Raw genomic sequence first — 25,800 nt, 5'->3', positions numbered from 1 at the left:
CTCAATTTAAGTTTTCTTAGGACAGGAAAGGCCTGTCTCATATTATATATGGAATGTGGCCATAAGTACCATGATGGCTCTAGAATGCAGATGGAGACAGGCCTTTCCTGTCCTAAGAAAACTTAAATAGAGGAAAGGAACGACAGATCCTGAAGCTTAGGCTCCAATACTGTAGCCACCTCATGAGAAGAGAAGACTCCCTGGAAAATACCATGATGTTGGGAAAGATTGAGGGCACAAGGAGAAGAGGACGACAGAGGACGAGATGGTTGGACAGTGTTCTCGAAGCTACCAAAATGAGTTTGACCAAACTGCGGGAGGCAGTGGAAGACAGGAGTGCCTGGCATGCTATGGTCCATAGGGTCACGAAGAGTCAGACACAACTAAACGACTATACAACAACAAATGTGTGTGTGTGCGCGCACACACACACACGTGTGTATGCATATTAAAAACTACAAAAATGACTTTTCTGAACATTGTTACCTTTTATTACTGAAAAGTTCAATTTGAATTGAAAAATTATACCAAAGGGAAAAGCAGGCAGCACAAACAAGAAAGAAATGCATCTGAATACAGCATACTTAAATCAACCTACTCGTTCCCCAGATGTATTTGCACTGATTATCTCTCGTCTTGCATTCTCCATTGTAGCAACGACCCTAAATAGAAACAAACCACAATTAATATACATTTTATCTTTCAGAAAGGGACAAGGAAAAAGCTGAGCTATTTTATCAGCAACAGACACACTTTTCTTTTTCAACAATGCTTTGTTACCAAAGGGAATGCTCAGAGCAGTTTCCTGGGTCAGTCTCTTCAGGAAACGTAAATTAATACTGCTCCGTATTCCATGTAGGAGATTCCTGCATTGCAGGGGGCTGAGACAAGACGCCCCCTAGGGTCCCTTCCAAACTCTACAATTTCATGGTTCCCAGTGGGAAAGCCACGTCTTCAGAGTAGAGTACTATAAAATCTTAACATGCGAAAAATTGGATTGTTTTCCCATTGACAGATGATGCACAGATAGCAGTATCCAACAACTTCAGAATGGCCATGTTGCTATTGTCTGTCTCTAACATAAGTTATGAGGGATTCAAAGGGCAGGGAAAGAATGTTGCAAGAGAGAACATTCCAGACGTAATGAAGCACACCTAGAAGACACTGAGTGCACGTTAGAATCTGATTCTGTAAATGTTGAGGGTTGGTTACATATGCAGGCTGAGCCACTATTGCAGGGGTGGCCAAACTGTTTCAGCCAAAAAGCCACGTGCTCAGGATTTTAAAACTCTTTAAGTCCCATAGGATAGCTGTGGGCATTGCAAAATTGACCAACACACACTGCCTTGTACAGAAACACACACACACATTCAGAAACATACACACAGGCAGGGAGGCAGACACACACACACACACACACACACAGAGAGAGAGAGAGAGAGAGAGAGAGAGAGAGAGAGAGAGAGAGAGAGAGAGAGAGAGAGAGAGAGATTGGCAATGCACACACTCAAGACAGTCTGCCCCCTACTGTTCTGCTTTCTACCCCAGAGAAATGCCCTCCCACTTCCTTTGCAAAGCAGCCTCTTCTCCCTCTGGCTTGGAGCCTGGCAAAGGCAAAATGGTGCTGGAGATCAGGAAACAGAAAGGAGTGCTCCTTCCTGTTTCCTGAGCCATAAAACCTCCTTGCAGTGGCACCACACACGAGGGAGACAGTTAGTGGATGACTTTGCAAGGTGGCAAAGCTGCAAGGAGGTGGAGGTGGCTGAGTTTTAGAAGGCCCTTCACAGCTCTACAACAGATACGTCACAGCACCACAACAGCAACATCCCCAGCAGAACTTTCCTTTTTATTTTAAATTGCCCAATCATTAGGGGTATTGAGGGGTCAAAAACATTTTAGGGAGTCAGCTCCAACTCACAACTTAGCCATCCCTGTACTACAGGGGCAACCATTAAGAAAATGAACAGGATGAGTTAATGAGCAGCATGAATTTTACATGTACTCTTTATCTAAAGTCTTTGTAGTTTGAGTTTTCTTCTTTAATAATGATAATAATATTAACAATTTATTTATATGCCACCCATCTGACTGGGTTGCCCCTGCCACTCTGGCTGGCTTGCAATAAATTAAAACATCAAACACAGCAAAACATCAAACATTAAAAACTTTCCATTTTTTAAAAAACATGAAGTGGCTAGAAGCCTCTCAACAATTAAGACAACATAAAAACAATAAATGAAGCAAATAGCAAATTAAAAGACCAAGAGATAAAAAATATAGCCTGGCAAAAAATAGTCTGTACTATATATTTTAAATACTTACTTACCTGATTTGCATCACAAGCAAATCCATCTTGCTTATGAAGATTTGGTGGGCACTGAAGGATGAAAGGGATCATTTCATTATAAAGGTTTGAATTATAGGACAACACATTTGATATATGGGCAGACAAAAGAATACCAAGAGAGAGCAATTAAACAAAATGTTATGAATATTGAGGTTGGCTGCAACATTTGGTTGCTTAATTGGTTAGATTAAATGGATTGAAAAGACACCCATGATTAACCGGGCAGCAGGTTTTTATAATGCTTAATTATCTTTAGCACGAGTACAAACTATAAAACTGCACATATCGTTTTTGGAGCATCTGCCCTCTCTTTCGCACAAAAATGAATGCCTCTTTTAAAATGATACCCATTACATCAGAGAAAAATGGGGGTGAGCATGTCTGAGCATCTTTAATTGATTAATTCTCTTACAATTAATTGCCCTGACATTTCCTTTCTTGATAATCCACTGCGCGCGCGCACACACACACACACAAACTAGAGCAAAGATATACAAAGATGCCTGAGTTTTCTTTTAGGAAAACACAACTCAGGATAGGTTTTAGGAATGCACAATAAAGTAGAACATTAAGCTTCTCCACATCTCCTTCTCGCTGAAAGAATCTTACAGTCATCATGAAAGTAATAATAATAATAATGATTTCACCGTTTTACAAGGTAGTATGGAAAACATTTAATTACCTGGCCAGAGTCCCCAGGACAGATCTCTGTAATATCACACTCATTCACTGGAGAACGACATACGAAGCCTCGGGGAAAGAACTGGAAGCCAGAAGATTTTATATTAATAAGTAAGATGGCTTAAATAAAAATCACCCCAAGCATGCATAGCTTTTCTGTAATGAGTAGGAATAATGATTAAATACAGGAATGCGTTTTTTTACCCCACTGGTGAGAAGGCAAATTGATTCGGGGTGGGCTGGGAGAGAGGTGTTGATTTTGACTGGGAAAGTGACAAGAAAGGAAGAGATGAAGTAGCTCCCATGGCTGTTTCTGTATAAAGAAGTCAGGGGCAGTTTAGCAGCCAGCAGTGGTTAGACTTAGCTCATTGCAGCTGCTGGGAGCTCATGACCAGGAGTTTGTGAACAGGGGTGTTTGCGAGGGCATTTAGCAGAGAGTTTCAGGGGGAAGCCCGGAGTACTGTCTCTTAAATTAGCTTTGGCCATTTGCAGCACATAGAGAGGGCGGTTTTGCAGTTTAGCCCATATTTCTAGCAAAGGTAAAAAGGTTAAAAAAAACCCAACTCACAAGACAGGAGGTTTCATTACAACATGGACCATTACTGCAATGAGCTCCATTAGAAAGTGAGCATTTCTTACAGCACAGATCTGCTTTGCAATCCTGCAGAAAACATATTCTTATCAATCAATACTAAAAATCAAAGTTGAACAATCATACAAACAATTCAATCATGTATTGACTAAAATTATAAATTGACAGCGTTCATATATGGTTGCACCATAAAACTACGGAATCTTATATACTAAAGTAAGAATAAAGAAGAAAATAACTATAATAATTAACTTTAGCGCATACGTTTTATTTAGGATTCTGGATTCAAATGGTCCGATTAAGGTGAACCACTCAAGGCTTTAAACAATATGGAGCTTAAAAATTCTTTTATGAATGTCTCACTGAAAGAATTATTTCCTTTTTATAAGGGTCCGCTGACTTAATTATTTTGCTACAGTAGTTAAAATATACACCATGAGCCTCATGGTTAAGCAAGCATTATCTGAGCTTTCATTTTAAGGGACACTTCATCTTATGGCTAGGAAGGATAAAATAACTGGATATATGTGTATAAAAAAATGGTACCGTTTGGAAACCACAATCACAATCTTCTCCTGGCTCCACATACCCATTTCCACATTCAGTGGTGTCAAACAACTGAAAAACATAAATACACAAAGCACTATTATTTAAAAGATCACAACTGTTTATCAGTAAAAGATTCAGGTGCATTCTGAATGATTCTGTGAACTGCCCTGAGACCTCAGAGTATAGGGCGGTATATAAATTCAATCAATCAATCAATCAATCAATCAATATAATTATTATTTTTGTACCTGAATGACTGCACATGCCCATTCTAAAGCAGCATGGTGACAAAGCTCCACCAGACCTCTGGTGGAGATGCAGACCTCCCAGCTCCAGCATTTCTGTGACAAACGTCTTCAAATTAAATAAGGGGCCAGTGGAGGAAGATCTCCTTAACCCTTATCCTAACAATGTAAAATTGCTCCCATCCCTAAGCCACTTTTCTCCCCAAGGGATAAATTATGCTGGGGTCCAGTTCTACCCTAAATCAATGTACCTTTGTTGGCTTGTTGAAAAGACAGGAACCTCCCCCTCGAAGCAAAAAATCTTTGTATTCTGCAATGCTGCACCTTGAGAATTTTCTGGGGTGGTAAACACTGAAAGGCCAAAAAAAGAAAAGAAAAAGAATTAGGAAAATGCTTCACAGGTAAAAATTTACTGGACAAACACTAGACAAACCACATCCATTGCTTGCTTGGACTGTTGTGTGTTTAGGGAGAAACAAACCACAATCTCAGTTGGGATGACATGGTACTCCCGGGTTCTTAGTCTGCTGCTCATGCTAGGATATCAGCAAAGTGGGAATGATTGAGCAGGATGCACTAGCTTGCTGTTCACTGATGTTAAGTCATGGTTTATGTCTTACCATGCCCTGTAAATAATTCTTGCTATGCTGCATGCACCCCAGAAATGAGTCTAAACATAGGCTGCTTATTTTAGTTCTGGAGAACCAGAAAAACCCCCAAAATCTGTAACAGGTACCAATTATTACAACTTACCCTGTTTCCTCCATGATGCATCCACCCCAGGATTCTGTGCACTCACATCCTTCTGAAACAAAATGAAAAATGCAAAACCAAGAATGAAAGTAGTTAAAAATATATATAAGTAATAAAAAATAAACCCTTCGCATAAAAGAGGGTGGTTAAGAAGCATTTCTGCTCCAATATCTGTCTGAAGTGTTGAATACAGCAAGCACTACATGACCAAATAAAGATATATTTTGGGATAAAGTACCCCCTACTAGAAAGTACAAAGAATACCATAATACAAAGTACAAAGATTACTTTGTAATACACAAAGATTACCGTAATAAAGGACAAAAGTGGAAAGGACCTATCAGAAGCAAAAGACATTAAGAAGAGGTGGCAATAATACACGGAGGAATTATACCAGAAAGATATGTGGTTGCTGACCTTGAGCCAGACATCCTGGAGAGTGAAGTCAAATGGACCTTAGAAAGTACTGCTAATAACAAGGCCAGTGGAAGTGATGATATTCCAGCTGAACTATTTAAAATTTTAAAAGATGATGCTGTTAAGGTGCTACACTCAATATGCCAGCAAGTTTGGAAAACTCAGCAATGGCCAGAGGATTGGAGAAGATCAGTCTACATCCCAATCCCAAAGAAGGGCAGTGCCAAAGAATGCTCCAACTACCACACAATTGCACTCATTTCACACGCTAGCAAGGTTATGCTTAAAATTCTACAAGGCAGGGTTAGGCAGTATGTGGATTTCAAGCTGGATTTCGAAGGGGCAGAAGAACCAGACACCAAATTGCAAACATGTGCTGGATTATGGAGAAAGCTAGAGAGTTCCAGAAAAACATCTACTTCTGCTTCATTGACTACGCAAAAGCATTTGACTGTGTCAACCACAGCAAACTATGGCAAGTTCTTAAAGAAATGGGAGTGCCTGATCACCTCATCTGTCTCCTGAGAAATCTCTATGTGGGACAAGAAGCTACAGTTATAACTGGACATGGAATAACTGATTGGTTCAAAATTGGGAAAGGAGTACGACAAGGCTGTATATTGTCTCCCTGCTTATTTAACTTATATGCAGAATTCATCATGCGAAAGGCTGGACTGGATGAATCCCAAGCCGGAATTAAGATTGCCGGAAGAAATATCAACAACCTCAGATATGCAGATGACACAATCTTGATGGCAGAAAGTGAGGAATTAAAGAACCTCTTAATGAAGGTGAAAGAGGAAAGCGCAAAATATGGTCTGAAGCTCAACATCAAAAAAAACTAAGATCATGGCCACTGGTCCCATCACCTCCTGGCAAATAGAAGGGGAAGAAATGGAGGCAGTGAGAGATTTTACTTTCCTGGGTTCCATGATCATTGCAGATGGTAACAGCAGTCATGAAATTAAAAGACGCCTGCTTCTTGGGAGAAAAGCAATGACAAACCTAGACAGCATCTTAAAAAGCAAATACATTACCTTGCCGACAAAGGTCCATATAGTTAAAGCTATGGTTTTCCCAGTAGTGATGTATGGAAGTGAGAGCTGGACCATAAAGAAGGCTGATCACCGAATAATTGATGCTTTTGAATTATGGTGCTGGAGGAGACTCTTGAGAGTCCCATGGACTGCAAGAAGATCAAACTTATCCATTCTTAAGGAAATCAGCCCTGAGTGCTCACTGGAAGGACAGATCGTGAAGCTGAGGCTCCAATACTTTGACCACCTCATGAGAAGAGAAGACTCCCTGGAAAAGACCCTGATGTTGGGAAAGATGGAGGGCACAAGGAGAAGGGGACGACAGAGGACGAGATGGTTGGACAGTGTTCTTGAAGCCACCAACATGAGTCTGATCAAACTGCGGGAGGCAGTGGAAGACAGGAGTGCCTGGCGTGCTCTGGTCCATGGGGTCACGAAGAGTCGGACACGAGTAAATGACTGAACAGCAACAACAACCCCAATTAGAAAATAGCAGCTGTTTTCCAGAGGTTCATTAACAAAATCCAGCAGAGATCATTTCTTTTCTAGTCTCTATCGTTCCTTTGCCAGCTTGAATGCAGTTTAAACTCTCTACCCTCTCAGTGTACGCTCGTCATTATGTGTCAGTTCAAGGCCAGTGCCCACATTTGCATGTCACAGTAAATGGTAGTTTATCACAACATGAACGAGCAAGACCAAGCCTCAACCAAGGACATATGTTAGTTGATTTACGTTCATTTAATATTTGTATTCCACTTTTCAAACAACAAATGCTGAGCTCAAAGCAGCTTGCAATAATCACGATACCATTAAAAAACAACCAACCCTGCAATCACTATAACATCAAACACAACAGCATATAAAACAAACAGGTTCATCAAAATAAAAAAGTCAATAAAGTCATAGCATCTCCATACTCCGCAACAAAATAAAAAAATGGGATTAGCTGTTGGTTATAAGATGCATTGTTTTACAACACTGCAATGGGTGGAAGCCTCATTTGCTGCACGTATTGCCATTCCAGATCCTTTAATATGAACTTTATGTGTTGAACAGAGTTGCACAAGTGAAAAGTCTGCTTTGTGCAAGGTTCCTCCATCTGATTTTGGTTCATCTCCTTCCCCTCTGCACCGCACCTCAGCACACTACATCCCAGGCATTTGCACAGAGTCCAACAAACCCCAGAAGAGGATTGGTACTGGAATGGCAAGGAAAGAACAGAACAGCTGTTGCAGCCCAATCCTTTATTTATACGCAATAAAAAGTCCAAAATATGTAGAAGTTTTATGAATTCAATTTGTATATAAAAACAAAAGAAATTGTATGCCAAATACCTACTTGGTTTTCTGGCCCCTGGCTCCCACTGTATTCCTAAATTCTGAGCCAGACTTTGGGATAGTTCTTGTGCCATTGCCCAGGGTAGGCCATACTGTTGGAAAAGGAGATTCAGGTAGAGAGCACACAATAGTACTATCAAGTATTGCAATTTCTAAGAGAAAGTGTTTGCTTAACTAGTTATGGAACAGTATGGAATTCAGACCCTAAAACATACTCTGCGGAAACATCTCACTAATTTGAATTATTTTCAACTGTGTTTAGGATTGTATCCTCAAACTCTTCACTACATGTACACTTAAACAATAGGAACACCTGTTTCTGGAAATGAAAAATGTATGTTTGGGTCCAGTTTTATTAGTGACACCTCCAAAAGAGAGCAAATAATTGTTTTCCCAAAATGAATACAAGAGTCTGAAAAATAACAGCAATGTTGACACACAGTATGATAAAGTATTCATATAAGTAAAACCAGCTTAAAGCTATAGTGCAGAGAAAGGATGTGAAAACGTATGTTTAGGCATTGTAAATCCCTACTTCACTTATCTGAAGAAGTGTGCATGCACACGAAAGCTCATACCAAAATATAAACTTAGTTGGTCTTTAAGGTGCTACTGAAGGAATTTTTTTATTTTGCCCTACTTCACTGTCTTGCATAAAGCCTCGACTCTCTGCACCCTTTTGTCCCATTCTACATGCAAAAATATGATTTTCCCCATCTTTTGCTCATGTAGTGAATTATACATTTAACTGTTTTTGGACTGTTCCTAACAGTTACAGTCTTCATTACACTTTAAAGAATCATACTCAACATTCTTTTTCTTTTTTTACAAGTAGACAGCCTTTTATGAAGGAGATCCGGTAACTCTCTACTTGTTAAAATAGATATCCTGGTACATTCTCTTTTGTTCAGAGAATGTCCCTTTGCATAACTGAAGGGTTGGTTAAGTAGTGGTGATTTGTTGCCATGGCACCTAATGGCCAGAGATTTCATTTGGAAGCAGTAATGTCAGTACTGTATAAGGTATGCTACATAGCTACCTTATGAATAACTTTTATTTAAGCAGCCAAAAGAACCCTCAATAACACACGACAAAAACTGACATCATATAGGACAGGGAGATTCATTATTGTGTGCGAGAATACCCCAAATTCATGCATAAATAAAACTCCAGACCACAGCTTTCCAAACTGTATGTCGCAACGCATTAGTGTGTCAGCTGTAGTGGGTAGGTGTGTCTCGCGCATGCTCCCCACGCACCTCCGGTTTGCTAGTAAAACTGAATTACTGTGTTGTGAAATGATGCATGTCTAAATGATGCATGCCACCAACATGAAAAGTTTGGAAAGCTTTGCTCACAATCTTCCTGACATCTACAATATCTGAAGGGTTACAAGCTGGCAACTCTCAACTTCAGCCCCCCTAGCCAGAATGCACAATGACGGGGCGTTGGGAGTTGTAGTTCAACAACATCTCTAGAGCTACAAGTTCCTTTGGTGTAGAGCTTTCAAAAAACAGCAACAAATTTTGTACGTGCAGAGGACTGTTTTAAAGTTATTTCACACTTAGCTGCTGGCCAACCAAAGTATCTTATGATTTCCAACTGCAGTCAAACGACACTTCGACGCAACCATTTGGGTGCACTGACTTGAAGAAATCAAAACAGAAACGTGTGGTTCTGTTCAATGGCGGCAAAAAGGAAGCGGAAGGATGGAGACCTCATTTTCACTGATTCACACTATTCACCCCAAGCTACCTGAAAAGCTGCTTCTTAGGTTTGGGGGATCCCCCCCCCGAACAATATGGGATATGGCACAGAGGGCTCCAGCACGTAGGGCAGAAACAGCTAAAACAGCCTTGCATGAGAAGATGTGTTTACCTAATGCCTCAATGGCCATTTTGATTCCAATATGGGGAATCTAGGAGACGGCATGGCCCAAAAGGCCTAATGCATTAGAGAAATTCTAATTCCGGGATCTTTCTTAAAACCTAAGTTCCAAGCACAACAACCGATATTGAACTAATTGTCAGAGATCAAGGCTTACAGTTTTGCAAATATCCACAACACGGACTTTACCCAAAGCATGCCACTTTATCAGTAGTGTACTGGACCCTTAAATCCTTGAAGATCCCCCCCCCATAAATAGCATTATAAAGAGAACTATTTCACCTCTCATACAGGGTCTGTCATGAGTACCTCACAGTGAAATATGGCTGCCTTCAGCTTGTATTCAAATGTTCTATGCTAAGCTGACACTAGAATAAAAGGTCAAATGATTTTCAGCCGACTGTATTTCAGGCTTGAGTCTTTTAGGAATATCTATGGGGGGGGGATCTGAAATTATGAGAAGCACCGTTGAAAAAGAAGGTATATGGTGAGGGAACTATTTCATAAATTCTCCCTTCCTCACAAGACCTCCAAAAGAGAAATGTTACCTCATTTACTCCAACACCTCTAGACACAGAACAAATTCCTCCAAAATAGCTCAGGCTGCTTCTTTTGTAATGAAATGTCACATTTCTGAAGAACAAGATAAATGAAGCAATATTAAAAAGTGTCATCTCACATACATACGATGCCCTACAAATACCTTCTTATGTGGCACATGTAAATTAATAGGAATTTCATTTCCATTATGGCCCTAGCTGGAAATGTCAAGGTCCAAGCCTGGATCCGCCCCCCCCCAATGCAAAGCATGTGTTTTACTGTTGAACTACAGCGGCTTCGCCTCTTTCAGACAACAGTGAGGAGACGATAGAAATGATTCCACTGCATTCTGTATTTTTTAAAAATGATAATAATAAAATACCTAAAAGAAGCAGCATTTAAGATATCCCTATGAGATATAAATAAGCAGACAGAATAAGAACTAGAAAAAAAGAGGCCTTCAGGAAAGAGAGACCATGTACCAAACAGAGTTTGCACTACTGTACATACGAGAGAAGGTGTACAGCATCGGCACGCTGCTTGATGAAATTCTGTCGATATTTGGAAAAATCATGAAGCATCTGTCTTGGGTCAGGGTGGACATTTATACGATCTCTGTCTGACCAGGTTTCAACAGCAACCAACACAACCCTGGTATTCAGCTGCTCCTTGTAAATCTGTGGGCAGATATAGGACAGGCACAGGAGTAGAACACTGGGTCAAAACATGCACAGTTAGCCAGTCAGAGTCAGTGGAAGGACAAAAGGGGTAAAGCAGGAGGGGAAAATTGGAATACAATTAGCCAAAAACACCTCCAGTATCCTTTAAAAGAATCAATATTGCACTAAATTCAACACTACAAATGATTATGTACTTATTTACTGCACTAGTCCTTCATCTTTCACCAACCCTATCTGCCCTAAGCTTGAGAAGTGCTGAGCACAGGACTTGCAAAACGCTTTCTGCAGAGCTTCTGAAGCAGTGGTTGCAAGGCACTTGGGAAGTGGTGCAGAAGAGGCTTTGAAGGCACTGCCAATTGGTAGTATCCTTTTGGCACAAGCCCTTACTTGCCCCCCAGATGACATCAGATGCAGGGAAGGTGGACATGGGTTGGCCCAAGCATTCTTGTGAGCCCAATGAGTGGGTGCTGGCTGGCCCAAACAGGTCTGCAGGCTGGAGGTTCCCTAACTGATTTAGTTCCTACAGTATGCTGTGGGAAATGCTGTGTAAAACCCCAGAGCTCACTTCGGGAAGAGGCAGAGGAAGAGGAGTGCAACCATATGCTGCTCAAGTCGGAATCCTTCCTTGGCTCAGCAGAATGCTTGCTAAGCTCTGATACAAACAACAAGGGAAAGTTCAGTGGAGCGGGAGCACAGCAACATTCCTTCCTACAAGTCCAACACGATTGCCTACCGTACAAATCTGGAAGTGTTGGATTTTTTGAATAGTCAAGTTACTTTAGAGCCGGTCTAATGTAAATACTGTCTGTTTAAGAGAAACAGGTGCCGGTGTTTCTGTTAATTGCTCACAGGCGTGGGCTCTGCTCCTTGTTTATAAGGCTCTGCCAGAAAGCCTTCTGCATCTCTTAGTTAGATCTTTCAGTTTGATTCATCTCTTAGTAGATCACTCTCTCAGTTGTTTTCAGTTTAAGAGATTCCAAGTTGAATCTTAGTAAGAGAGACTCGCAGTTTAAGAGATTCCTTAGTTGAATCTTAGTATGAGAGTTGCTTAGTTATAATGCTAATTTGCTGTTAATTCTCGGGTAGTTTAATGGGAGTTATGTGGGAGGTTTGGAATGGGCTGAAGGTTGGAATGTGGGTAGATAACATTGCTAAGAAAGAAGGCATTTATCTTTAGTTTAAAGTCTCTTTAGAGTCAGTTTGTTTTTCAGTTAAAGAAACCCAACAGTTTGTATTTTCATCTGCATACTTTTACAAGTGTGCAGCTAGTAAGGGGTTTCATATAAGGGAGATAATTCCCTACGCTCTTGGTGGTGTTTTCTTAGCCAGGTCAACTTCTGACTGTGTATACTCTGCGTGAAGCGTACTTTAAAGGGCCGCTGTAAAACTGGGATATATGATTTAGATTAAGCAAGTTTCAATACCCAGTTTTCTCCTATATTTTTCTTATCATATATATATTATTTTCCAAAAGGAAGCTGCCCTAACCTTGAGGTGTATTACAGAGGAATAATGTAGAATGCAATATAGTAGTCTGTGCACCACCACAGCATCCCAACCTTTCCCACCACCACAGCATCCCAACCTTTCCCAACTATTGCAAATCTGCCCCTGGTTAAGGGATGAGGGGCAAGGAGGAGACTGCTCTGTGTATGTTCGAGGGTGCAGACATAAAAGTATTTGTCATGGTCCTATCTTTGTGTGTGTGGGTACATTTAAAAATAAGATTTTACTTTGGTGTGCCATCTAGTTTCATAAACTTATCCAGTTAGTTGGGGTGGAATTCTGGAAGAGGCCCAGCCTACCTGATTATTAATATCATGGGGTCTCACAGCATTTAACCTTTTACTTAAGTTTAACAGAAGACGATAACCATGTTTAGAAAATTATGTTAATCAAGATATTATATACACAGACACCATTCTTACAGTTTTGTTGTCGCATGTTTGTTCGGATTGTGTCTTGGCCTGATTTAACTGGGCATGATGTGGCGACCTACTTATTGAACCGAATTGGCCTTGTGTGGTAACTTCTAAATGCCCGCTGAAAACTTTTCTATTCCGTCATTAAGAGTAAAAAAAGGTAAAGGTAAAGGACCCCTAGACGGTTAAGTGCAGTCAAAGGTGACTATGGGGTTGCGACGCTCATCTCGCTTTCAGGCCAAGGGAGCCGGCGTTTGTCCACAGACAGCTTTCTGGGTCATGTGGCCAGCATGACTAAGCCGCTTCTGGCGCAATGGAACACTGTGACAGAAACCAGAGCGCACAGAAATGCCATTTAGCTTCCTGCCTATTTATCAACTTGCACTGGTTATGCTTTCGAACTGCTAGGTTCGCAGGAGCTGGGACAGAACAATGGGAGCTCACCCCGTCACGGGGATTTGAACCGTCGACACCTTCTGATCGGCAAGCCCAAGAAGCTCAGTGGTTCAGACCACAGAGTCACCCACTGTGTACATTAAGAGTACATCCCCCACAATGGTCTTTTGATACTTCATTTTTAATTTGTTTCTGCTTTTAACTTTTTGTAATTTTATTGTTCAGTTCTGGTTTTACTGTGTATTGTTGTAAACCACTGGTTTTTTTTTGTTTGTTTGTTTGTTTAATGATACAGCAGGATGTAAATGAGGACTAAAAAGTCACAAGTGGAACCTGTCACAAAATGTTGCAGCATGGAGCGCTCCCATTCATTATTCCACAATGGTCTGCAGAAACCTTTCCCAGGATACTTTATTATATTCTCCTTTCCTAGTTTTTAGTTGTAGCCTCCTCCCCACCACCACACACCCAGTGAACACTAATTATGCCTAGTCCTCACTGTTTGGGGGTATTTGCCACCACCACCCAGCCGAATTTTTTATACTGGAGATCTTCAGAGGTTCCTCCAAGCCTACTGATACCTCCCTTTTGGCTACATAAGGATTAGCAGGATTGCTATTAGTATATACTGGTCCGTACTCCCAAGGTTGTGCAAATTTATATCCTCTATCAGCACTATTTTCATCCCATCTGCAAAGTCTAATGTTGAATCATGAGGCATTAATCGTACCAATTATTGCAATTACTTACAGCATCCACAAGATTTACCACAGATTTCGCGAAATTGTTCGTGTAAGCATGGGATGATCGGTGCTTTTTAAACTAGAAGAAAAATGTTAAATCATGATTCGATCAAGAGGTTTGCCTCCTGGCAATGCAAAGAACAAACAGCTGCTCTGCTAATCAGTGTTTTCCTCTTGAACTGCAAAAATTTATGGAATTCACAAGCATTTGTTTCATGAAAAAAAGGGGGAGGACTACTATAAAATAGTTAACTGCAACAACTTTCCCCCATAAATTTAAAATGCAGCATTAAAAATAGTTTAAAAGAAATTACATGATCAAGCTTTCTTTAGCGCCTCAGCCCTTGCTTTTTCCCCGCAGGACCAACTGCAGTCATCAGCAGTCGTTAACAGCCATCTACAGGTTTACCACTCCCATCAGCCCATCACCCATTCCCACCCACCCCCACCACCACCCTCTGTATATACATAAGGGTCTGACTCTTCTGTTTCAAGTGTATCTGAAGAAGTGTGCAAGCACACGAAAGCTCATACTAAAATAAAAACTTAGTTGGTCTTTAAGGTGCTACTGAAGGAATTTTTTTATTTTGCTTCGACTCAGACCAACATGGCTACCTACCTGTAACTTTCCCCCATCAGTTTCACTTTGAAAATATATTTATTTCCTGTAATTAGTGGCCCCATGTCTCCTGTGCATTTGCTCTCAATTCCGCCTTTAAGTGAAACAATACTATTGCAAGGCTGTGGGTCAGACTATCAAAACAGATTTATATATTTACTTGGAAAAATTTATACACCATTTAATCACAAAACTATATGAGCTGTGTACATAATAAAATTATTGATAAAAGCAGCTATTATTCGCAGTACGGTGAAAAAACAAGTGTGCATACTAAAACACAGATAAAATCAGTAAAGCGTTTAGAACGGAACATGATAACTAAATTATGTAGGCCTTAAGGGGTAGGGAACATTTTTGGCTCCACAGGCCAGATCCTTATCAGGATCAGTCTCAGGTGACCAATTTGATGGGAGGTCAGGGCCAGGGCAATCTGAACATAAAATCAGGAAGGTGACAATTTATCTTATTTTCCTTGGCCTGAGATGCATATTTTTAGAACCAACAATATTCTTGTGATTGTAATTTGTTTTAAACTATTTTTAATGCTGCATTTTAAATTGTTCTGAGCCACCTAGAGCTTTAAGGCAAAGGATGGGTAATAAATGAAGATAACAACAACAAAACAGGATTTATCACTTATCATCATTTATCATTTCTATCCTACCCCTCCTCCTGAAAGGTAGGATTTAAGTAACTGTAATAAATACTGGAAGCTGTATCACTAAATAACATTTGCAACAGACAATAAGTGTAAAAAAGAGGGTATATTGTAACTAAATTAGATAATAGAATTATTACAACCAGCTTACCATTTTATAGTCATTAACAATCATGAGCTCCAAGTATTTCATTTCTTCAAATATGCCACGGGAAACCTGAAGGATTTTAAAAGCTATAGTTGGATTCTTTAAAATGAATTTAGGGTTGCTTTATCACTTGCCATGCAATGATGTCCTGTGTACCTAAACCTGATGCAACTGAAACCTCTCAAGGGTTTAGGATTATATATTTTAATGACAGTATTTCTAACTATAATATATTCATTTCATTGGCATGTTGGTTCTTCTGATCTGTTCCATGGCCATTTTACAAATTATATCCATTGGAGTGGATCTTAAACCTTATTGAGAAGTCCCAACCTTAATCCCTGGCATCTTCAGTCAATAATACCTAAGGCAGTGGTTGCTGGTGCTCATTGGGACTAGTAAGGGGAAAGGTAGAGGGACCAACAGTTAGTGGAGAGCCAGCCAATTCTAGCTTTGTCCCCTATCCTTCTCCCTGCTACAAGAGCAACACCAAGGCTATCGGGGAGGAAGCTGACAGCCAGCGCTACCCCCTCCCCTGGGCGGGTTGCAAGTAAAAGGTCAGGCAAGTGCAAGCTGAAGACCAGGTTAATGGGGCATTGCCCCATTTGCCCCAACAGAGCAGCCTCCACTGTTAAGAGATGGGAAAGAACTCTGCCTGGAATCAGATACCAGTCAGGGTAGTACTGTTGATCTGACGTAATATAAGGCAGTTTCATTATGTTTAGTCATTACTGCATGGCAGTGCAAAACAGGGGTCTTCAACGTGGCATCCACACATGCCAGTGTGCCTGCCAGTACATTCAGTGGCACCCAGTGGAAGGTATCTTCTCAAAAAGACACATTACACAAGAGACTGCTCTTCCTGCTCACTTTCTGTTTGCTCTGGCTCGGCCTCTTCTACACTCAACACCCCTCCCTGCAACCTACCAACACTACACTGGATGTCAGGATTAGACACCAGGCATTTGATCATATCATTAGTGATTTACATTACAATTCAATTTGATCTCTGTATTCACACCTTCTTTTCTTTTGCATCTTTCAAAATGGTTTATTTGTTTCTGGGTTTTTCTGAACCCACAAAAATATGCGATTACAGACTGTACACTGGGTCTCTTCAATCTTTACTGGTAGGAAACAGCAAATCATCAATTTGAGTGCAGCTATATATTCAATGTAAGATAATTTTAGCTTATGCCTCTTTTCTCTTATGCCGGGAACATACATGAAGTGAATACATGTATTTGAACATCAAAGAAATTGTGTGATTGACACAGCATTACTGATAACACTCACAGCTCTCCTTCTTCTTTTCCGTCTTAGCCATTGCAACTCAGACAGGAAGGGCCATTCAGAAGTAGAGTCATAATCTATGGAAGAAAAATATAATAGCAAAGAAGTTTCAGCTTCATGCGATATTACCCATAGCTTTATCAAATTGGCCAATAAATCAATTTCCTGTGCACCTAACAGTTTGTGTCTCTTTTCCACCCCTGTATTGGCACTTCTCCTGTTTCTCCTCTCTGATGGACTCCATCCTTTGTTTCCCCAAGATTTGGTAACCTAGAGGTCTATTTCAAATCCGGCATTCTTAGCCATGTTGTGCAAGCAAACTGCGGTGCTCCTTGAAGAAATGGGCTGCCTAGATCTTCTTCTTTTTTTCTGGCCTTCAATGCAGGGCTGGCCTTACCACTACTGCTGCCTCAAATTGCAGGGGTCATATGTAGGGAACAGCAGATTAGCTTACAAAATCAGTTGTGCTGTCCCCCAAATTCTCTATCTTCGCCCTTTTAAAAAGGGCTAAAAACATGTCTGTTTAGACATCATTTTTGTTGTTTAATGTGCCTAGCTGACTATTTTATTTAGTGCCATTTACCAAAATTGTTCTCAGACACAGTTTCCCCATGTAGATCTTTCAAACTAGAAATCAAAAAGGGACAGATTCCTCCAGAGAATCAATATGGGTGGCACTACCAGAACCAGAGAGTAATTTACTACTGGGGTTTAACTACTGCACCCCTGACCAAAAAATTATATAGATAAAAAAGCTACACATTTTAAAATGCAACAGTTCCAAGAGCACTGGCAGAAATATTTTAAACAGCTGGAACGTGATTTCCTCATCTGTAGATGCCAATGAAACCCTAACATTTTCACAATTATGGTAAATATTAGATTGTCACTAAAAAAATTTAAAAAATTTTGAAAAAGAAAAGGGGTTATCTTAAGAAAGAAAGATCATCAACCATATTGCTTATGTCTACCTAGTTCTGCAGGGAATTGAGCATGTTGGTCTCATTCAGGCAGAGCCAGCCCACCCATAAGGCAGGGTGAGACAGCTGCGTCTGGTGACACCCCTGCAAGGCATCATCTACTTTCTGTTGCCCAGCTGGTTTCCCAAATCTAGGGGCAGAGAGGGACTGGTGCCCCCCTCCTGCTGAGTTGGCAAAGGGTGTGTGTGTTCCGCCACCCAGCTTTGGAGCCAAGCCAGGGAGGGGGGGGATCCCCCCTTCTGCCCAGCAGGGGCAGAAGCTCTTGTGGAGTTTGCCCGCCCCCCCCCCATCATGGGGGTGGCAACGAAGTGCTTCACCTAAGGTGCTGAAACCCCTCAGGTCACCCCTGCATCCAGGCATTCTCATGGGAGAATAATGCATGGAGAGCGAGCAGAAGCATATTCACCAGACCAACCCTCCAAGTCCCCATATCCACAGACTCCACCTCCCACCTTTGCTCATTCAGAAGGACGGACTGACTGAAAGGAGAGTTTTCACATGTTTGGTTAAACATGCTTATAATCACCCCTACAATCAGGAACCCTGGTTGCATGAGGCTCTTAACCATAGGAAGGATTCTAAGTGTGCTCATCAAATGTGCAAATGATCCCTCTTCAGATCTTCTGCTCAATATGCCACACTCAGGGTTGGAAACAGTAAAGATGGAGGCACTGATGGAGACAGGCACAGTCCTGCTCTGCCTCCACATTTTATTTCTGCACACATTCAAAGAACATCTGAGGAGGGTTCTAATGCTGCAACATTCAAATACAGACTGCCACCAATTGTTTCAGCACTTGTTACAGCAGAAAGTTACATGATTTATAACTGACAAAGTCGTTGCACAGCATTAAATATCATTGCAACAGGAGATCAAAAGTTCCATACCAAGGTCTTCCAATTGCTTGGAAGTATTTGTTCCCAATGTCCTCTGGATGACATGTGGTCTACCTGTACTTCTCTGTAATGAAAGAGAAAAACAAGCCTGTCATTCTTGGGACAAATTTAAGCTCAAGGCATTCTAATTTATGGAATATTGTTTATAGGTATGAAGCTCCACCCTTTAAATTAACTAATATTGCAATAGCTTAACCAATTAATCCAAATGTGCAAAGCCACACTACTTGATATAGTGAGGAATTCAATGTCATGCCATTATTATTGTTCCGCCTGGGAAGCAGCAATGTGTGTGCTGATGAAACAATCTCCCCTCTCCTTCTGTCATGGAAGGAGCAGTGGGGGGAGGCACCAGATGGAGAACCCTTAAGAGAAGGCTCAGAGCCAGCGGACTGGAGGTGGGACGACAGTAAGTGGTCAGACGGAGAAGACTAGGAGGAGGAAGTTTCAGAAGCTGAAGAGGAAACAATGTTTAGTGAGCAGGAAGGGGCTGGGGCAGAGAGCCTCACATGGGGGGACCTATGTCTATTTTCCACACCACATCTTCAGATACAAGGGAATAGTCCTGATCCTCTGAAGTTTGCCTAAAGTCTATCTATTGAATCAGAGCTTCCCTGAAGCTGGATGCCTTCAAGGAAAAACTGCAATTCCATCTACACATATAGTAGTACTCATTCACAGTTAAGATTTTGAAATAGATGCAAATGCTCAGATTTAAAGTTATATTTCAATACAAAAGAAAGGGGCAGGGAAACAAAAATGGGAAGGTAATTATTTGCTTGATTAGATTTTGACCGATAAATAAAAATGGACACATATATGACTGAAGATCAGAAACATCTTGCCAGCAAGAATCCAGGTTTTAGAGACTTTTGTCATCTAAATGCAATGGCATTCATATTCATAGAATATGAATATTATTCTTTATTCTTTAAATAAGGTAATGAATATTCAAAGATAGTAAATGAAGTCAGTTGTACATAAATCAGATTGCAAACATATTACTGACCTACATAATTCTTATCTTCTATTCAAGCCTATCAATTAACAAATCAAAACAACACCTACATAGCTCAGTATTAACTTACCGTACTGTGAGTCAATTCCAAAGGCTCTATCAAATATAGGTAATAACTATCTTCAAACATACCACTAGAATATAAGAAAAAATATAGATTTAAGAGAATTAAGTCAAGGAAGCTATACCATAGTAGGCATTTACAGAATCACCATTATTGTTTCAGACTGGAATATCTGAGTACAGTACAGAGCCCATCAATTTATTTAATATAGTTATAAGACTGTTTAGGGCAAACTCCCAAAGAGACTTCCAAAAACATTAAGCAATATATAAAACATAATCTTAAAACCAGAAAAAATGAATAGTGATAACCATCAATAACATTAAAATAACATAATAAATAATAAAAATAAATAAAATATTGTCCAGTAGCACCTTAGAGACCAACTAAGTTTGTTCTGGGTATAAACTTTTGTGTGCATGCAGACTTCTTCAGATACACTGAAACAAAAGTCACCAGACCCTTATATATAGTGGGAGTGTTTATATACTAAAAACTATGGAGAGATCTGGTCTGAATAGAGATATTTGATTCTTGTCTCATTACACATGCTAAAGCTATTTTTGGTCATCTGCATACTACCCCTTGCTTTTTCCTGCAGGACAAATTGCAGTCATACCCATTGAGTCAATCACCCATCTCTTACTACCCTTCTGAGAAAAACCCCACCCCACCCTTCCACTATATATAAATAAGGGTCTGGTGACTTCTGTTTCAGTGAATCTGAAGCAGTGGTGCGTGCACACAAAAGCTTATACCCAGAACAAACCTAGTTGGTCTCTAAGGTGCTAACCGGACTATTTTTTAATTTTGTCTGCGTCAGACCAACACGGCTACCTACCTGAAATTAAAATAACACTCAGCTCCACAGAACCGTAGAATCAGAAACATAGTTAAAAGTATGGGTATCTGGGAAGATCCCCGTAGTTCATCCAAGCGATCACGTCAGCTGCCCACCTTTGATTGAATTGGAAATGAATCTGAGGCTTCCCAAATAACCCCTTCCTGGCCACCCACCCTGTGCACCTTCTCTGCGAGCCCCTCATCTTCCTCCACAATTCCTTAAAGCATTCACTGGCTGTGAGGTGGCAGCCGGAGCATCAGAGGGGCTCATCAGGAGAGGGAGACTTTCCCCCCTCCCCCTCCCCACCATCCCATCCTGTAACTATGTTGCAACTACGTACGGTAAACTAGCAAGATTCCTGAATTGCAGGGGGTTCGACTGGATGATGCTTGGGATGCCTTCCAACTCTAAAGTTCTATGGTTCTGTGATAATAACAATACTTACTGGAGTCCATTGCATGTTGAAAGCGCAGCTTTGGAGTTCTCGACACCTCTGATGTTCCCATGATAGTAACAGTGTTCTCCTCCCTGAGGAATAAAATGGACAACTTCATTTAAGGTTTTTGCAATTTGTTTATAAAAGGGTTAGTGTTCATCTGGACTGTATAGAGAAAATGATCGCTTGGGTGTATGCATAAAGGCTATACAGGGCCAAAAAGCATGTATTCTTGAATTCCAGCATTTTTTAAGGAAAGTACAAGAACCATGTATTTCTCCTAAATGAAAAAAAACAAAAAACAAAAAATGCTACACTGAATTAAAGCTGCAGTTCTAAACAGACTTAGTAGTGATTCAGCTAAAAATTTTGCTCAGTGAGCATGATTAGAATTTTTAAGAATTCAAACCTTTAACTAATGTTTTGAAGGAAAGCTCTTGAGGAATCATCAGTACTATATTCTAATGAACTATGGACATATCTGCTTCACTTATTATGTTTTAAGAGCCAAAATACCTACTAACATTTTTTATATATAATAATCTGTTATTCTTTTAAAAGGAGAGCACAATATTTACAGAGGAGTTAGAAATACAGTCAATTGACTGATAATCTAGGAGTCTGTGATTTAAGCAGTGCTTTTTGTCTGGGGGGACGCATATCCCTAAACTTTTTGTCCATTTACTGTATTTATTTTTCCTGATTTAAACTATAAAATGGTGATTTTTCTCGAGTCAAAATGAGAGTACTCCTAAACATTTTTTTAGGAAAAAAAGCATTGGATTTAAGTAATATGAAGTATAATCTGGATCTATTATATTTCTATCTGAAACCAGAGTTGCTATCTTCACTTTGTTTTCTAAGATCAATGAATAAAATAAAGATCTGTGGAAAACACTGCCCCGTGAGAGGAAGAACAAAATAATGATTACTAGCTGATCAAGAAGGTAAATGACAAAACAAATTAACCAGATATGCAATGATGCACTTATTCTCTCTAGTCACTAAGGAACACAGGAAGAGCGTACTACTAACTCTACTCTGGCACAAAACCGTTAAGATAACAGAAGGCCCAAATGCTTCTGCAGTCAGCCAGTGCTTTCAATAAAATTGTATGCTATGGTCTACGCATTCCAAAAGGCTTATTGCAAAGGTCACAAAGAAGCAATTATACATTGGTCTTACAGCAATTATTTCTAAATTATTTCATCTCAGTTTCAAGCCTCCACATATGGGCAATTTAAATTTTAATTAAAAAAATTAATTCAAGTCTATCCTTAAATTAAATATTAAAGGACTATCTTTGACCTTCAGAGTAATAAATCAGTTCTGCATTTGGGGGATGTAATGATACCTGCTATGGAACAGACAATTTCAAGGTTCTTCTCAGTGCTTCCAAATCAATTGAGTCTGTAAATATCCTCAAGGAAATCTAGATCAAGTTACTGCAGCATGCAAAGATGGTGCAATTGCTGATTCAAAGGTTCTGTGTAAGACTCATGACTCAGCAATTCCAGAGCTGCTGATAATGCAAATAGTAGTCCCTTTAGCGTTGAGTAAGGGCCAGAAAGATGGTTTTTTTAAAAAAAAACAACAACTATTTTTTGTAAATTTGTTTGAAGGCCAATGAAGTTGCTAGGCTCCCAGTTTTTCAGTCTTATTGCAGCTGTGAAACTCCTCACCGGAGTAGAAATCATATATCAAACAGATGGAAAGCTCTTAAATCTGAGCAGGCTGAAAGCAAAAAGTAAGGTTACCGTAACTTCCCTCATAGAGCTTCAGTATGCTGATGACAACGTAGTGTGCGCACGCTCAGAGGATGACTTCCAAACATCCTAAATATCTTTGCAGAAGCTTACGAAAAGCTTGGCCTGTCACTCAACATCCAAAAAACCAAGTGCTGCACCAACAAGTACAAAACAACCCCTCTGCAGCGCCACAAATCCAACTCAGTGGTGTAACATTGGAAAATGTTGATCACTTCTCCTACCTAGGCAGCTACTTTTCCACAAGGGCCAACATTGATGCCGAAATCCAGCATCGCCTGAGCTCTGCGAGTGTGGCTTTCTCCCAATTGAAGTGCAGAGTGTTTGTAAAGCTATTGTACTACCAACCTTAGTATATGCTTGTGAAACATGGACCACTTATAAACGCCATCACATGGACCACTTATAAACGCCATCTCCAGCTCCTCGAAAGATTCCATCAAGGGTGTCTCCGAAAATTTTTACACATCACTTGGGAAGACAGGCGAACTAATATCAATGTACTGGAAGAAGCAAAGATCACCAGTGCCGAAGCAATGAATCTTCAACATCAACTTCGTTGGACTGGTCATGTTGTGCAAATGCCTGATAGTCTTCCAAAGCAACTACTCTATTCTGAACTTAAAAATGGAAAGCGTAATGCTGGTGGTCAACAGAGGTTTAAAGACTGTCTCAAGGCAAATCTTTAAAAATGTAGTATAAACACTGGCAGCTGGGAAACACTGGCCTGCGAGCGCTCCAGTTGGAGAACAGCCTTTACTAAAGGTGTCATGGGCTTTGAAGACACTCGATTTCAGGACGCAAGGGAGAAACGCGCTTGGCAAATCCACATCGTGAACAACTCCCGCCCGGAAACCCATGTCCCGACTGTGGAAGGGCGTGTGGATCCAGAATTGGCCTCCACAGTCACTTACGGACCCATTGTTAAAGCCGTGGAAGACAATCTTACTCAGATACGAGTGATTGCCAAAGAAGAAGAAGAAGAAGAAGAAGAAGAAGAAGAAGAAGAAGAAGAAGAAGAAGAAGAAGAAGAAGAAGAAGAAGAAGAAGAAGAAGAAGAAGAAGAAGAAGAAGTGGTGCATATGAGGTAGTAGTACATACACCAAGCCCTTCCACAGTGCAACAGAGAAACATGCAGAGAAATGTGGAACGGTCCCAGAATTACCAAAACTTCCTCACCACACATAAAAGTTAACATCCAACTGTGAGATCCAATTATTTCAACACTGATTCCCTTTTGAACATTAGATGCATACCAGTACTCTAAAAAAAAAACCCATAGGATTTCCTGGTTTGGACATCGTCTATGCATGCATTGTGACTGAAGCAAGGGAATAAGCACACAAGCCCAAAGTTTCCCTCTGATCTCACATATACAGAAGCAAGGGGAGAGATAACATCTAAAGAGGCCCACAGTCTCAAGTCTCTCAAATCCTTATGGAAAGTTTTGAAGCACCATCACCTGCAAAGGACAGTGGTAATGCCGATCTCTGTAGGTAAAGGCAGTATAATTATGACCCAAGGAGGCATGGTTCCATGCAAGCAGCCAGACTGAGAGCACTGCAATGAGGTAGGCAACGTAGTTTTATGTTCCACTAATCCTAACTGATATGCTATCCTTTAAATATTTTTAACAGTACAGAAATGGGTAAAGTTAGAATACCAACTTCTACACTTTTGCACAGAACTTGAACAGATGAGAATTAGTAGAAATCTGCAAACATTTACGATATGTTTAAGATATGCCCTATTTAATGCTGTAAGTTCCATCAACCATAAAATGCATGCTCTATGGTTTCAGCAATGACCACTCCACACATCAAATGGGGGCGACCTTTGCGTGGTCGCGTGCAGCCCCCTGATCCCATAGGGCGACTCCCTGGTAGTTCGGGGCTGGCACTGCCTTTCCAGGCAGGATGCCAGGGGTCTCCGCCTACCCCAGCCTAGCGTCTGATCCTGCCTGGGGAGGTGTTGCCAGGGGACTGGCCAGATAAGGGGAGGGACTTTCCAGCTCACACAATAGAATTTGAATCTTACCTCCAAGCACCAGTTGGCTCCAGAGCTTTGTTTTATGGTTTAAGTTCCATAAACCATAAAATGCATGATCTATGGTTTCAGCAATGAATATACATCAGGTGGCTACAGTAATTTTGTTAATGCTTGGCATAGGAAATTTCATTCAATACACCTCTATTAATTTAATGGCAGACAGGGCAGTATGATTAAATATAGCTCCTCTAAAACAAAAATAATTACATGTTTGTTAAGTGGTTCCCAACTGCCAAGTGCATACAATCTGTAATTATTATATTACAGGAGACAACCATTTTAGGCACGTCAAATTGACGCAAGTTCGCCAAAGTGCAGGTCCTTTTGAACCCGGAAACAGGTGCAACAGGGGGAGTAATGGAGGCATGGTGCGCTTATATGTTCTCCACCAACACAAATGGGGACCGGGAGCAGAACCCCCGCAAGACAATGAAATTAAAGGTATTCAGCATGTTTCATCCTTCCCATACTGAACAAAATAATGCATCAGCCAAAAAATGACTGAGGTATTACAATAATCTCTTTTGACAGTGTGCTTTGAATTTTTATGTTTTAACAAAAAATTGTCAGGTTCTGATGGTGACTTCAAACCCCAAATCTATTACAAACTCCCTCCCCTTCTACCACTAGTCCTCTCTAAGATGATGAGTATCATTCTAGATATTTTTAAATATGACCTGACTGGCAAAGGAGTTCTCCTCCTCCAGCTGACAATTTATACATGTGAAAGAGAATGCCAATACACATTTAAGTCCACAGAAAGTTTTTAAACATACTTCATGAGTTCATGAAATGTTTCAGCATCTACTAGTTATTCTAACTATTGCAGTATGCTTCTGGACAATGCATGGTGCTTTTTTGTGTTGTGGTATCTGTAAGCTTGCTAACAGAAATGACCC

The 25,800-nt window shown here is 40.4% G+C and overlaps 1 protein-coding gene across 6 annotated transcripts in view; it reads right to left on the bottom strand.

Annotated features, from left to right (window-relative positions):
• The window catches only part of ADAM23 (ADAM metallopeptidase domain 23), a 69,036-nt gene that overhangs the window by 26,121 nt on the left and 17,115 nt on the right, over window positions 1–25,800 (bottom strand). For 3 of the 6 annotated variants that reach the window (XM_035138047.2, XM_035138073.2, XM_060282079.1), the window contains 16 exons: window positions 21,096–21,178; window positions 19,813–19,876; window positions 18,716–18,788; window positions 16,851–16,924; window positions 15,558–15,623; window positions 14,134–14,205; window positions 10,896–11,062; window positions 10,394–10,478; window positions 7,960–8,050; window positions 5,168–5,219; window positions 4,666–4,765; window positions 4,167–4,238; window positions 3,597–3,689; window positions 3,030–3,110; window positions 2,327–2,377; window positions 599–662 (listed from right to left, as the gene is read on the bottom strand). In XM_035138047.2, coding sequence (XP_034993938.2) covers window positions 599–662; window positions 2,327–2,377; window positions 3,030–3,110; window positions 3,597–3,689; window positions 4,167–4,238; window positions 4,666–4,765; window positions 5,168–5,219; window positions 7,960–8,050; window positions 10,394–10,478; window positions 10,896–11,062; window positions 14,134–14,205; window positions 15,558–15,623; window positions 16,851–16,924; window positions 18,716–18,788; window positions 19,813–19,876; window positions 21,096–21,178 — 1,288 coding nt within the window. The remainder of the gene's footprint in view (window positions 1–598; window positions 663–2,326; window positions 2,378–3,029; window positions 3,111–3,596; window positions 3,690–4,166; window positions 4,239–4,665; window positions 4,766–5,167; window positions 5,220–7,959; window positions 8,051–10,393; window positions 10,479–10,895; window positions 11,063–14,133; window positions 14,206–15,557; window positions 15,624–16,850; window positions 16,925–18,715; window positions 18,789–19,812; window positions 19,877–21,095; window positions 21,179–25,800) is intronic. The other 3 variants (XM_035138055.2, XM_035138083.2, XM_060282075.1) reach the window with 1 other exon arrangement.

Source organism: Zootoca vivipara, chromosome 1, assembly GCF_963506605.1.
Source record: "Zootoca vivipara chromosome 1, rZooViv1.1, whole genome shotgun sequence".
Classification (NCBI taxonomy): domain Eukaryota; kingdom Metazoa; phylum Chordata; class Lepidosauria; order Squamata; family Lacertidae; genus Zootoca; species Zootoca vivipara.
The sequence above is the reverse complement of the archived record's forward strand: the minus strand, read 5'-3'. Positions and strand labels throughout refer to the sequence as shown.